At 43.9% G+C, this 14657-nt stretch overlaps 2 protein-coding genes across 2 annotated transcripts in view; one reads left to right on the forward strand and one right to left on the reverse strand.

The window, feature by feature from the left end:
- Nucleotides 1-442: 442 nt before the first annotated feature.
- Nucleotides 443-12239, reverse strand: TMED5 (transmembrane p24 trafficking protein 5). Its single transcript, XM_075003150.1, has 4 exons — nucleotides 11875-12239; nucleotides 4365-4462; nucleotides 3121-3298; nucleotides 443-713 (listed from the first exon to the last, which is right to left on the reverse strand). The coding sequence occupies exons 1-4, from the start codon at nucleotides 12046-12048 to the stop codon at nucleotides 495-497; spliced, it is 669 nt and encodes a 222-aa protein (XP_074859251.1). The 5' UTR covers nucleotides 12049-12239; the 3' UTR covers nucleotides 443-494.
- Nucleotides 12240-12555: 316 nt separating this feature from the next.
- The window catches only part of CCDC18 (coiled-coil domain containing 18), a 73164-nt gene continuing 71062 nt past the window's right edge, over nucleotides 12556-14657 (forward strand). The window contains exon 1 of the mRNA XM_075003545.1: nucleotides 12556-12656. The gene's annotated coding sequence lies outside the window, so the exon portion shown is untranslated. The remainder of the gene's footprint in view (nucleotides 12657-14657) is intronic.

The following is a 14657-nucleotide window of genomic DNA, read 5'->3' on the forward strand; positions in this document are numbered from 1 at the left end:
ATAAAAACTCCTCAACTGAGGGTTTTGAAAGAAATTTTATACCTTTATAGAAAACTGACAGTTACAAACTATTTGGATGAGCCTCACTCCTTTGACATGTGTAACTTTACTCCCTGCTTATTTAAAAAATTGTAAAAATGGAAATTATGTAGGCAGAAAACAAGGTTTTTCAAGTGACTATGAAAAGATAGGGACTCTATAGCAGGTATTCAAATTGGTTTCCATTTGATCCATCATTCTGTGTATAATGCATAATCTAATAAATCATTATAAATGCAATAAACCAAAAATAGATTCCCTGCCAGTAAGACTGTTAGCAACGCTTGTGGAGACGATAGTATAGGGGAAGGGCATTCTGTTCATGTTAGTAACGTGAATCAAGAACCTGATTATAATGTCTATTCAAAAGTGTCAAGGTAATACCAGTCTCTTGCTGAAGTAGTTTATTGCATTTTCCCCTCCTCTCTGGTTATTGCTAATGTTCCCACTAGCTGTTAAGTTCTACTTTTCCTCTTATCTTCAAAAAGACTTTTCAGCATGTAAACCTGAACAGCTGAAACCACCACCATTACTCCCAAGTTGACCATGGACCAGAAATTCACTCTGTCAGAGTTGCTTTCCTGTATATTGCGATCACGAGCTTCAAATGCTCTGAGCAACGTCTGAATCTGGAGGCTCTTGCTTAATCTGGCTTTGACACTGTTGATGGATTCCTGGTAAAGGACAGAATAGTATTTTTAGAATGTAAACATTATTTGGAAAGAAAAGTACATTTTCTGCTAATATAAATATATATCACCTCAGTTGAAAAAAATTCATTGTTTGCTTTTATTTGCACATGTATCTATCACTTTTTTCATTTGGTGGTTAGATGACAGTTACCTCACATACGACTTATGTAATTATGAACTTTGTTAGCCTTATAGTGTGTATTTTCATGTTTGATTTTAAATAACATTTGTTCCAGGCTCCACTCATCTTGACAAACTGAAAAATAACCCACAAGTATTTAACAGAAAATGCCACCCACAGGAAAAAAAATGTAGTGCTGAATGCCCTAACAGTAAACTAATTTGGACTATGTCACACTCAAACAGAACAAAGTCCACAACCGAGGCCCTCACAGAGAGCACTCCTTCCAATCGAACGGCATGTTCTATTTGTACTGTGTTAAGAAGCATCTGATATGGCAACTACAATATTAGAGGAAAGAGATCCTATTGTCCTCTGAATGTTTAGATTAAGTTTTCCATACCAGCGCTTTACTATGCTTAGAACGAGATGGACATAACCAAACACTGCTATATTTGATTTAATAATCCAATTGGTTAAGCCATTTCATGATGTACAGTTTCAAATCAGTATCATGGTAAAGCTATAGCTTTTAAGATATCCCAGAGGTCCATTATGTGCATATGACTCAAACAGGTTTCTACCAAATTTATGGTCATAAACACGTCAGACAATAAAATCTGATTGTGTGTGTGCTTTTACCAATTTAACAGGGGAGACCAGCATCTCTAAAACTACAGCTCTTCCTGACAAAAAGGCGGGGCGGGGGGGGTTCCAGAAGGGTCACAAGGTTGAGGGGATGGCAGATATGGTATTGCCTTACTTCTACCTGCCTTCAGAGCGGGGCAGGCAGGCAGCTATGTCTATCAGCTGGGAACTCAGCTTTGGAGGCAATACCCTGCCAGCAACAGCGCAGAAGTAAGGGTGGTAATGCCATGCCACCCTTACTTTTGTGCTGCACATGGCAGCAGCTCTGCTTTCACACCTGGGCTCTTGCCCAGCAGCTGCCACTATCCATCAGCCTAATTCTGAACGTAATGCTGCTATTAACTGCACAGAATTAAGGGTAGCAATACCATAACACCCCTGCCATAAATTTGTCACCAGCCCCATGTCTGTATCCCTCCCAAGCACTTTCTAATGCCTTGGGACATGCTTTAGGTTATGTGCATACTTTGCCAGTTCAAGAAACTACAGGAAAGTTAACTCAACAGATGGGCTTCTGAATATCACCAGCAACAGAATACCACACGCAGCATCTTTTCTGGTGGATTAACACTGCTCTCCCTTAACTCTCATCTGTATTCCCTCCAAGGTTGAGTCCAGCAAGTGCTTCTTCCTCTACAACAAACGCTAAGCAGAGCATACCTACAAGAAGTATTACCTCTCTCTAGAGTACTGTCTAGATAAACAGTTCCCACCCCCGCCTAAGAATGATGAATAGGGAACATTATCTTATGAAGGTGTTCGCTTTACATCTGTGTATAGCTACAAAGAAGGGTCATATATATGACTTGGTTTGTGCCTTCAAGTCATTTGCTCATTCAAAATTAGCTTGATCCCAGATTGTATGTTTACATGAACACAGTTAACGGCTCTAGGTCGAAAATAAATTTTGATTCACTAAGTACAGACACAAAACAAGGTTACTGTAGAAAAGTGAAGAAGCCTGCTGCTATGCACACACATCAGCATTCTGGTTTAGTAACACTAGTAATATTTTTCACTAAAGGAACTTATTCAAACACATTAAGCAAAACCTCAAAGCTCCCCTTGATAGTTATTACTCACAGAGGAAAGACACAGTATGTCTACAGTGCAATCAGAGACTCAGATTTGGCCTGTTAAGGCCCAGGCTAAAGGGTGTAGACATTTGGGCTCCAGCTGCAGCCCAAGTGTTGGAGCCCTCCCACCTCAAAGGGTCTGAGAGCCAGAAGTTCCCAGGCTCCAGCCTGAGCCCAAATACCTACACCACAATTAAACAGCCCCTAAACCCACTTCTGCTGGAATGGCCCAGCCATAAAGGTCTAACTGCAGTGTAGAGACACCCAGTGAAATTGAATCATGTGCTGTACACTATGCGACAAATCCATGGCAGAGCTGGAACTAGAATCCAAGTATTTTAATTCCCAAATGGAGCTCTTTCACCACAGGCCTCCCTCCATATGGGACAGGTGAACATAATGTCATACGAGGAATGTAGCTCATCACTCTGCCTCCCAGCTGCCCAGGTCATAACATACAAGAACAAGACTAAGACAGAATGAACATGAGTCTTTCAGATCTCTTAAATCCCAATCATCTGATTCTGTCGAGCAGAATACTTACCAAAATATCTTCAAGTTTCATATCCAACAAATCTGTGCCTGTAATAAACTTCTTCCAGTCCTCTTGCTGCTCTTCTCCCATATTATCTAGGATCAATTCAAAGAAAATCACCTTCTCTGAAATGGTGCTGAATGTGTTATCAAAGCAGAACATGTAATCTCCATCTTCTGTTTCCACCCTGTATTTGAGCAAACATACATCTTTAAATTATATTGTATTCTTAATGTTGGCTTTAAAGTTACATTAACATTTGTCCTTATATGACTGACACTCATGCAAACAGAAATAGTTAGCTATGCTACAGAAATAGAAACACATGAAATACCAGGACTCATTATCTAATAAGACAGCATAACTATAAGTTACAATATTTCCCTAAGAAAACAAGCTCCTAAGATCTTAGAACTTAGTACGATGAGTAGCAGCTTTCCTTCACTTGATTTTTTTTAAAATTAAAACTCTGAATTGTTAACATTCACAACCACTTTTAAAAATAAAAGACAGCAGCCATTTCTTACAGCTATCAATAACAGAAATACCTTTTTAAAGTTTAAAATCGATCACCGGCTGCAAAAAAAAGTATAAAATCTTCATCTTTACACATGGTTACTGCTCCAGTCAAGTTATATAATTTTACTTGTACCAGTATTGGACCCAAATATCTGAGAAGTTAAATTTGATTGTTTAAAAAACCAAACCAAAACCTGGGAAGAAAATCAGACTGTCAGTTTGCCAAATAAATGATTGCTTGAAAGGATAACTAGATGACTTAGTACAGTGAAATGCCCTGCCCCCTGCTCCCCCCCCCCAAAAAAAAAAAAAAAAGAAAAAAAAAAAAGCCTGAAACTCCCCATTAGAAAGTGCTTGGCTGCTGACGGTCAATAACATTCAGCCATCGTGGTAAGTCAAAATTCTTCAGCCCTGGAGGAACCTATTTAGGAAATGTTACAGTAATACAAAATGAAGTGCACCTAAATATGAAATATTTGTGTACACAAGCTGCTTTGTTTAAAAAAACTATGGTATAAAAATAACACGACTATATCAAGCATTTTACAGTAATCACATTAACAAGCTTTTTTATTCTACATTCAAGGAGTGATTTAGATAAAAAATGCAATCAATTTTTAGAACCATTAAAATGTAATTTTAAATACTCAACTCTAAGTTTCACATTTGTTTGAAATAAGTATTATACTGCTGTAGATAATACTGAGAATCAAATTTGAAGCTTTTAAACTTACGTGTGGACGCCATCTGATTTTCTCTGATGAAAAACTAGAATTTCACCTTTTGGAGATTCCAAGTAAAAGTCAACATCTAATCCGGCTCCGTCTAAAACCTGTGAAGTCAGCCAACAATTTTTTTTTTTTTAAATTCTTGTTTGAGTTGTTGGGGAAAAAAACATTTTATGTAATGGAACTGATAGAATTTAAAGGGCTAATTCATCTACCACAGAATTCAAAATAACTCAACTGGAACCAGGTTTTTTGCCAAGAAGCTGTTCTACTGTTCCAACTTCTAGCATAGACATGACTAATCATGTTAGGAAAGCAAAACTGAGCTTTTTTCTAATACTTTCTACTATTGCTTTCTCTAGTGCAATTCCACCAATGTTGGAAATGGTGAGAAAACTAGTATAGACAAAGCTTTGGAGGACATTTATTCATTGCGTCACCTAGACCTGCTCTGAGCAGGGTTTAAACAGCTTGGTAGTAAAAATGCCAGAAGATGGTCCACATGTGCACTTCCAATATAGATGTCACTGGTGGAGCTGTACCAGTGTTGATTAAATTGTGGGAAATTTTAAGAAAAATCTCATTATAGATAAACTTTTATAAAATAAATCACACCTTGATTTTTTTTCACAAGAATAGTATTTAAAGAAATTTCTGTATAACAAGAGTTTAACTGATGTAGAAACATCTCAAGGATGTTGTAGTTTGAGGATCAGAGTTTGTAATGCAGGAGAAACCACCACGCTTCCCCTGCTCTCAGAACCATCAGAGATAGGATTCCTGTAGCTTTCTCCCATCAGGTAAAGTACAGCAGATTTAGGATCCCAATCCAGCAAGATACTGAACATTCTCATCTCTCATCAAAGTTAAAAGGAACTGAATTCATTTGGCATGTCACAGGATCAAACCCTTTGTACTTGTCAAACTGGAAAGTTACACCATTTGAATGATAGCAGTATGGCTGCAGTTAGAGAGAGAGAGAAATAAAAATGTTCTTTATACTGGAATAGCTATTTCCACATAGGAAGGAATACAAATGTATTGATGTAAGTCACCTTTATGCTGGTATTACTAGTCCACACCAGAGCTTTTACCAATTTTTTTTTTTTTTTTAACAAAAACCACAAAAATCCACCTTTTATCCAAAACAGTTAAACTGGTACAGCTTCTAAGCGTAGACTAGGACTTCCTCACTTTGAACCCAATCCTTCTCCTACTTCAGTCAGGGGCAACTCTCACAATGATTCCAGTAGGTGCAATATTGGATCTTTAGTGAAAGGGGAGGGGAACTAAATAATTAAGAAACAAAAGTGTCCAGAATGAAGAGTAGTAGTGATATAACTTTGATACTGCAACATGATTCAAGCAGATCACATTCTGGCCGTGTCTACACTAGCCCCAAACTTTGAAATGGCCATGCAAATGGCCATTTCGAAGTTTACTAATGAAGCGCTGAAATACATATTCAGCGCTTCATTAGCATGAGGGTGGCCACGGCACTTCGAAATTGATGCTCTTCGCCGCCGTGTGGCTCGTCCTGACAGGGCTCCTTTTCGAAAGGACCCTGCCTACTTTGAAGTCCCCTTATTCCCATGAGCAGATGGGAATAAGGGGACTTTGAAGTAGGCAGGGTCCTTTCAAAAAGGAGTGCCGTCGGGACGAGCCGCGCGGCAGTAAGGCGCGTCAATTTCGAAGTGCCGCGGCCGCCCGCATGCTAATGAAGCGCTGAATATGTATTTCAGCGCTTCATTAGTAAACTTCGAAATGGCCATTTGCGTGGCCATTTTGAAGTTTGGGGCTAGTGTAGACATAGCCTCTCAGTTTCATATCGTTCTACTACATTGTGAACATGTCACTGGAGAATTTCAGTCAGAAAAACTTTTTGTTCTTTATCAATTTATAATTCATAACTGAATTAGTGAAAATAGTTGCATGTCAATTACTTTGCCTGCATTGATGTTTTAAATTAACCAAAAGCGTGTCCAAAGATTATTTAATTTTTGACTATTGCATTGGCAAGGCCATGCACAGAGCTATTTAGCCTCAAAAAAAATCGAGCTGGCAGTATCTGCTAGAATTACTGTGCATTCTCAACAGTGACATGAAGGATTAGCGCATGCATGGGTTGGGTCTGAAGAAAAGTGTCAGGACAATGAGAAGTATGCACTGCTGTGTGGTGCTTGTTCTCTGAAAAAAGGACTTTAGTTAATGTAAAACCTGTCCTTGAGGGGCAAAGAACATCTTCAGTCCCTCCCAGAAGGCATTTTCCAGGAACTAGAGATGCCGGATAATAAGATGTGCTGGTTGGCAGAGCTGGGGCAAGCAGTCAGCCCTGCTCTACCCCACACTCCCAGCCCGGCAGGGGTACTTGTCCCCATGGCAGTGGAACATTGGCCCTGTGGCAGCCAGCCCCAGCTGGCAGCCCCAACTCAGCATGCCAGTTAACTAAATGTGCCGATTAAATCCAAATGCTGGATAACTGGGCTTTTACTGTATACATAAAGTGCTGTCAAACATTCAACAAATGAAAAAGAAAATACTTTCTTCTCTTTAAATCTCTTCAAACTGTAACAATCTTAGCTTTTTCTGGTATCAATAGCCAAAACACATTGAGACAGAAATGCAATTTTTCCTTTTACAGCAGCCAATTTAAAATGGGAAGATAATGGATGCTTTAAAAAGTCAATAGAAATAAAGTACTGTGATTGTATTAGAAACAGCTCACAACCAATATGTACCTTACTAGATACAAAAGCACTCTCAATTCTACAGACAAAACTACATCCACACTGCATGACTCTTTCCAATACAGGTTGAATCTCTCTAATTCGGAACTCTCTCATCCAGCAAACTCGATAATCCGGCATGATTATAGTTAGCCAGATGGCCACATATCATGGGAATGGCCAAGTTTCCCTATGGTCCCTTAGTTTAAGGCCATCAGTCCTGGTTCTCAGTATTCTGTGCTGTTATTTAGCTGTAAGTTACCCTTAAATGTCTTGGAAGAGCCCAGTAAATGGTGGAAGTTAATTTATTCTTTTGCATAGAGACTGTCCAGTTTGGTGAAAGAACCACACCATCAGGGGCTCTTTCACCTGCACATCTACTAATATATGCCATCATGTGCCAGCAATGCCCCACTTCAATTTACATTGGCCAACCTGGACAGTCTCTACATAAAAGAATGGACATAAATCAGGAATAGTAACATACAAAAACCTGTGGGAGAACACTTCAATCTCCCTGGACACTCAGTAACAGATTTAAAAGTAGCAGTCCTACAACAACAACAACAAAATTAAAAAATAACACGTAAAGAGAAATTTCAGAGCTGCATTCATTTGCAGATTTGACTCCATCAAGCAAGGATTGAACAGAGGCTGGGAGTGGTTGGCCGATCACAAAAGCAGTTTCTCCTCTTGATGTTCACACCTCCACATTAGCTACTGATAATGGGCCACATCCCTCCTAACTGATCTGAACTGATTTCTCCTCTCTTGATGTTCACAACTGCACATCAATTACCAATAATGGGCCACATCCACCCTGACTGAATAGATCTTGTCAGCTATGGCCCTCCCCTTGACTGAGGCTCCCTCCTCTGAACAAATGAAAAAGAAAATCCTCTGCTGAAACCCCCTGGCTTATGCACTTGACTTTGCTGTTTTTTTAAATTTGCTGCATGAAGCTCTTTCGAATAAAATTTGAACCTGAGCGCCTGGCTGTCCTGTGAAGAAATTAAAGCCCCAGCTAATCTTTACCATGATTTTTGCCCTTTGTTTCAGTCCTGAAGGGGGGACTGATTTCCAGAGGCACCTCTGAGATGTCTGAACTAGGGTTACCAGAATTGGCTGGACATGATCTTGGAGGTTTTAATCACATATATAATCTTTAATTCCTGAAGTCTCCTGGTAAGATTTAATCCTAGGGTATGCCTGACTATCTCCTCTGCCTTTCTCAGGCCCATCTGCCCTCCCAGTAAGTGGGTCTTAGCCTTTCTTGGATAACATGGCTACCTCTCTGTTACTAAGAATGCTCATTACTTAATACACCCATCCCTCATTTAAAGAGTACTTTACTTATGAGTGTTTGCTAAAATGAGGGACATGTATGCCTGCCTATGTTCACTAAATGAGTGAACTTCCCCCACTCATATGAGCAGGCTGTGGGGTCCCTGGCCAGGAAGTGGGGAGACTCACACCCCCCAGCAGCCCCAAACTGCCCCCAGCCTTAGAACCCCCTGTAGTCCCAAACTTAGCTCAGCCTTAGACCCTTCCATCCCTAAACCCTCACCCAGCTTTAGACCCACCCCCACCCCACCACAGCCCTAAATGGCCCCAACATTAGACACTCCTCCTCCTCCTCCTGCAGCCTCTTCACTGGGGCTGCTAGGCCAGGTGTTTCCCACAGCCCTCCTGCTCCCAACAGTCATTAAAACCCATTAACTCAAGAGTTAAACTTTCACTACCTAGACATAAGGTAATTGCTATCTCTAGGGATAGATATTTGCCTGAGGCAGCAGCGTTAAGAAACTGCAAACGACTTCCTTAACAGCCACAGGCAGCTCGGAATGACACCGCTGGCAACCCTTAAATCTAAGGGTGACCCTCCTCTATATACATATATTACATCCTATTTCTGGTACCAAAACTATTCAAATACATCAGAAAAGTATCTAAACTCAACTGAGAATAACAAGAAGTCTTGTGGCACCTTATAGACTAACAGATATTTTGGAGTGTAAGCTTTCACGAGCAAAGACCCGCTTCATCAGATGCATGAGTGAGGGGGTGGTTTCAGAGGGGTGTTTAAAGAGTCGGGTTCCAGTAAGAGGGAGGCCCAGAGCTGACAAGGTCTATTCAGCAAGGTGGAAATGGCCCAGTATCAACAGTACTTATCAAAAGAGGAAGAAACAAGTCAGATCAGACAGGGAGATGTGAGCCTTTGTCAGAGTCTAATGGGGAGTTATTAGCACCCAGAGCAGAGAAACTGCCTTTGTTTACACAAAGAAACTACACAACTTGAATACACAAAGTAACTACAGCATCTACTCAAGACACTCCCTATAAAAACACAGGAACAACCGTACACAGACACGCCCCTTGAACCCAAACCAGGTTTATTCTACCTGCTACGCAAGATCCATAAACCTGGAAATCCTGGACGCCCCATCATCTCAGGCATTGGCACCCTCACCACAGGATTGTCTGGATATGTGGACTCTCTACTTAGACCCTATGCTACCAGCACCCCCAGCTTTCTTCAAGATACCACCGACTTCCTCAGGAAACTACAATCCATTGGTGACCTTCCTGAAAACACCATCCTGGCCACCATGGATGTACAGGCCCTTTACACCAATATCCCACATGAAGATGGACTCCAAGCTGTTACGAACATTATTCCTGATGAGACCGAGGCACAAATGGTGGCGGAGCTTTGTGACTTTGTCCACACCCACAACTATTTCAGATTTGGGGACAAATTATACCTCCAAATCAGTGGCACTGCTATGGGCACCCGCATGGCCCCACAGTTTGCCAACATTTTTATGGCTGACCTGGAACAAAGCCTTCTCAGTTCTCATCCCCTAGCGCCCCTCCTCTACCTGCGCTACATTGATGACATCTTCATTATCTGGACCCATGGGAAGGAGGCTCTTGAAGAGTTCCACCGTGATTGCAACAGTTTCCACCCCACCATCAACATTAGCCTGGACCAGTCCACACAAGAAATTTACTTCCTGGACACTACTGTGCAGATAAGCGATGGTCACATAAATACCACCCTATACTGAAAACCCACAGACCGCTATGCTTATCTACATGCCTCCAGCTTCCATCCAGGGCATACTACACGATCCATTGTTTTCAGCCAGACACTAAGGTACAACCATATTTGCTCTGAGCCATCAGACAGAGACAAACATCTACAGGACCTTTATCAAGATTTCCTCAAACTACAATGCCTACCTAAGGAAGTGAGGAAACAGATTGACAGAGCCAGATGGGTACCCAGAAGCCACCTGCTACAAGACAAGCCTCACAAGGAAAACAAGAGAACACCACTGACCATCACATCCAGCCCCCACCTAAGGCCTCTCCAGCACATCATCAGTGATCTGAAACCCATCCTGAACAATGATCTTTCACACTCACACACCTTGGAAGGCAGGCCTGTCCTCACCTATAGACAACCTGCTAACCTTAAACAAATCCTAACCACCCACTACAAATCACAAACCAGTGACTCTAGGCCTGGAACCAGCCCCTGCAACAGACCTCGCTACCAACTCTGCTCACATAGCTACACCAGTGACATCATCACAGGACCTAACACCAACTATACCATCAGGGGCTCCTTTATCTGCACACCTACTAATATAATATATGCCATCATGTGCCAACAATGCCCCACTGCAATTTACACTAGCCAGACTGGACAGTCTCTACATAAAAGAATAAATGGACATAAATCAGACATCAGGAACAGTAATGTACAGAAGCCTGTGGGGGAACACTTCAATCTCCCTGGACACTCAATGGCAGATTTAAGGGTGACAGTTCTGAGACCAAAAAATTTCAAAAATCAAATGGAAAGAGAAATCTCTGAGCTGCAATTTATTTGCAAATTTGACTCCATTAACCATGGATTAAACAGAGACTGGGAGTGGCTCACAGCTTACAAAGGCAGTTTCTCTGCTCTGGGTGCTAATATCTCCTCATTAGACTCTGACAAAGGCTCACATCCCCCATCTGATCTGACTTGTTTTTATCTCTTTTGATAAATACTGTTGATACTGTGCCATTTCCACCTTGCTGAATAGACCTTGTCAGCTCTGGGCCTCCCTCTTACTGGGACCCCACTCTTTCAATACCCCTCTGAAGCCACCCCACTACTCGTGCATCTGATGAAGCACGTCTTTGCCCACGAAAGCTTATGCTCCAAAATATCTGTTAGTCTATAAGGTGCCACAAGACGTCTTGTTATTCTCAAAGCTACAGACTAACACGGCTACCTCTCTGATAGTTATAAACTCAACTGGTTTATATCAAGTTACAAGCACTTGGAATAAATCGGAGACTTTTACAGGTATTTTAATGGGAATTTAGTGTCATTTTTATGAGTTTTTACCTATGAGCAGAAATTTGGGAACCAACTGTGCTCATATAGCCAAGGATGAGTGTACATAAATGCCTTACTCTTTAAGGTGGTAGAGGACAGCTTGTTATTTGAGTAACTTCAGGGACAGGCAAGAAAACTTATGGGTTCGCCCTTCCCGTTGCTGCCGATCGCTGCAGTGCGCGGTGGGGGAATAAGCTTTGTGCCCGGGTAATAAATCTTCCTCACAATGGACCGATGGGGCTCTGCGAGAACACCCAGCGTCCAGCCTGCGGGCAGGGCCCGCTGCCGCCTCGGGAGGCTGCTGCAGCGAAGGCAGCGCGGAAAAGCGGATCTCCGCTCGGCGTGCAGCGGAGTCTGCAGGGCCAGGTCGGCCCGCGCCGGCTCCCCTCACCTGGTACTCGATCTCCAGCGAGGCCCCGTGCCGCATGGGCTGGAAGAAGCACTCCTTACGGCCGGCGGGCAGCGTGAAGGTGAAGTCGCTGTCCAGAGAGGGAAGGAACCCGAAGGCGCCGGGCAGCAGCAGCAGCAGGCAGCGGAGGCCGAGCAAGCGGGAGGCTGTCCCCATCCCGCGGGCAGTGCTGGGCCTGGCACAGCGCGCTCCGGCTCTGCCCAGCCCACACCTGACAGGATGTTCTCACGGATACGAGGGCGGCGGAGGATCCCGCCTGTCCGCGCGCCAGAGGGGTGGCAGCTGGCCGGAGCAGCCCACCCTGCGAAGGAGCGGCCAATGCCCGCAGCCAATCGCACAGCAGCAACCCCTCCCGGAAGCGTTCTCGACACCACCCGACCAGGACGCACACCTCCACCGTCCTATAATGCACCGCGGGAGGGAGGAAGATATCCCGTTGCCAGGGTATTTTTTTTTCTTCAGGGACCGTCCCAAATGGTCTTCTATGTGGGGGTGCTACTTGACTGCTTTTCATGTCGGGGTATTGTGGGAAATGTAGTTCGATGCCTGTTGAAGTGGGCGGATGTGCCCCGAGGTCAGACCAGCATTCCCAGTGAGGCAGTAGGGGGAAAGGGGAAATGCGCATGCGTGATAAGAGAATTCGGACTCGCTGTCTCCGGAACTTAACGGCCCGCGCGCTTCGAACGGGTGCCGACGGAGTGCCGTGTGGGACAGCTTTAGAGCGCGAACTTCACTTGCCAGGCATCAGCAGTCCCCTCCAAAGGGTGCGTGCACAAACTGGGCTTTCCCGTTGTTAGAGGGAGGAAGGTGCAGGGTGCTGTACGGCCAAGGCACTCCGCAAGTGGGGCCCGGGTCTCGCTCTGCGGGGGGTGGCATGAGGCCCATTCCAGTTCCAACTCCAGACCAGCCGCGTAGGGAAGCGGAGTGCTACGTTACTCAGCAACGCGAAGTGCCGGGCTGAGGGAGCAGGAGAGGCCAGTGCTAGGAGTGTAGAGTGTAGAGTGGGGTGCCAGGGGCTGGTGTCGGGCTGGCTGGGCTGGTGTCGGGCTGGGTTTCTTTCGGACGTGCCAGAAACAACAGCCGCTGGCTTTTTTTCCGCCTGGCTTTACGAGTACAGTGCGCTGGGCTGGATGGCTAACGGGCCGAGCATCGGCCTCGGGCTGACGCTGCCGTTGGGTGTTTCCACTTCCCCGTTCCAGCAGTGATAGGGCAGAAGTGTTTGAAAATGCTGCAGCTGCCGGCTCTCCGAGAGGCCAGCCCACTGCGCACATGCGGCGGGTCGGGGAGTTGAGTTGCGCTACTGCCAGAGAGCGCAGTGCTATCAATCGTATCTGTAGGTGCTTCTCTCTCTGGGTATTTGAAAGTGGGGTGGGGCTATTTAGTTGCCTTGTGGCTGGGGTTTCAGGTTGCAACAAGCTTACTTTTTAGGATGGTGCTGTATTTTTTGCACTTGATGAAAAGTGATAACCCCAGGGGCTGGGTAGGATGAACTCAGTCCTGGGGTCGGGGCAGGGTGCAGAAGAATGTGGTGGTGGTGGTGGGCTCACACTGGGAAAGAAAGCACCAGGCCACACTGAAAAACAAAAGCTTTGGAAAAGCCAGGTCCTAAGCTTATCTGAAAATGCAGCCATTGGAAACTCAAGCAACAGCCAGTACCGTGCAACAACTTTTCTCTTCTTTCTGCTGCTTGTTGCAGATACTTGTGAATAAAACTTTCTTCCTCCCCATGCACCTGTGTCTGTTTACTTGTCTGATCTAATCACAGAGAGGTAGCCCTGTTATTCTGTATTTTCACAAAACAAACCAGCAATCATGTTGCACTTTAAAGACTAACAAGTTTTTAGGTGATGAGCTTTCGTGGGGCAGACCTACTTCTTCCCATCTGGAAATAATGAATGTATTTGTTCTGCCAGTTCACTATTTCCAGATGGGAAGAAGTGGGTCTGCCCCATGAAAACTCATTGCCTAATAAATTATTTTGTTAGTCTTTAAAGTGCTGCATGACTGCTGTTTTGTTTTATCTCGTGTGTGTGTGTGGTGGCACTTTGGAATACTTGCTGGTGAAATGTGCCAGTGTACTCAAATAGGTAGAGTGGAGGCCCGTCTCTCCAGTATTCCCTGCCCAAAGGTCTTAACCTAGACCTGAAGGAGTCACTTTAAGGGTGAAATAAGAGTTCAGCCCGCCGTACCCATGCAGTGAATGCCCTCTGTAGCAATGGTTAAAAGTGCCTCTGAGAAGGATAACTATCAATGTTAGTGAAGAACTCATTAACTGTAGGCTATCCAACAACTAGTCTGGTCTGTGTTTGAACTGTGAGTCACAAATCAATGAAGCTGTAAATCAGAGAAATTTTGTTGATTTCTGTGGGAGTTATCTCTTTGCTTACCAACAGGTTAAATGAGTATATTATTTATATACCCTTAGCACATTTGCCAGTGCACGTTGCTTAAATATAGTTTCACTTTCACATGACTGGGTTGTCTGGAGAGGTGGAGGATTCTCCATCCCTGGAGGGTTTTAAGTCCCAGCTTGACAAGGTGCTGGCTGGGATGACTTAGATGGGGTTGATCCTGCTTGAGCAAAGACTTGAGCAAAGATCCTGCTTCAGAAAGACTTCTTCGGATCACGCTTCAAACTTGCGCCAGTCCTGTCCACCTGATCAGCGCTTAAGCTCCAACCCTGTACACCACACCAGAAGTAAAAGACAAGTTCTATGACATGCTTAGTGCTGCTGTAGAGCAAATACCTGCTCATGAACAACTGT

Source organism: Carettochelys insculpta, chromosome 9 (genome assembly GCF_033958435.1).
Source record: "Carettochelys insculpta isolate YL-2023 chromosome 9, ASM3395843v1, whole genome shotgun sequence".
In the NCBI taxonomy this organism is placed as follows: domain Eukaryota; kingdom Metazoa; phylum Chordata; order Testudines; family Carettochelyidae; genus Carettochelys; species Carettochelys insculpta.

Coding starts and splice junctions, on each gene's coding strand:
- TMED5 (XM_075003150.1), bottom strand. CDS start 12,048: ATGGGGACAGCCTCCCGCTTGCTCGGCCTCCGCTGCCTGCTGCTGCTG. Junction 4,463..11,874: donor CGCTGGAGATCGAGTACCAG/GTGAGGGGAGCC, acceptor CTGACTTCACAG/GTTTTAGACGGAGCCGGATT. Junction 3,299..4,364: donor AAATCAGATGGCGTCCACAC/GTAAGTTTAAAA, acceptor GCTCAAATACAG/GGTGGAAACAGAAGATGGAG.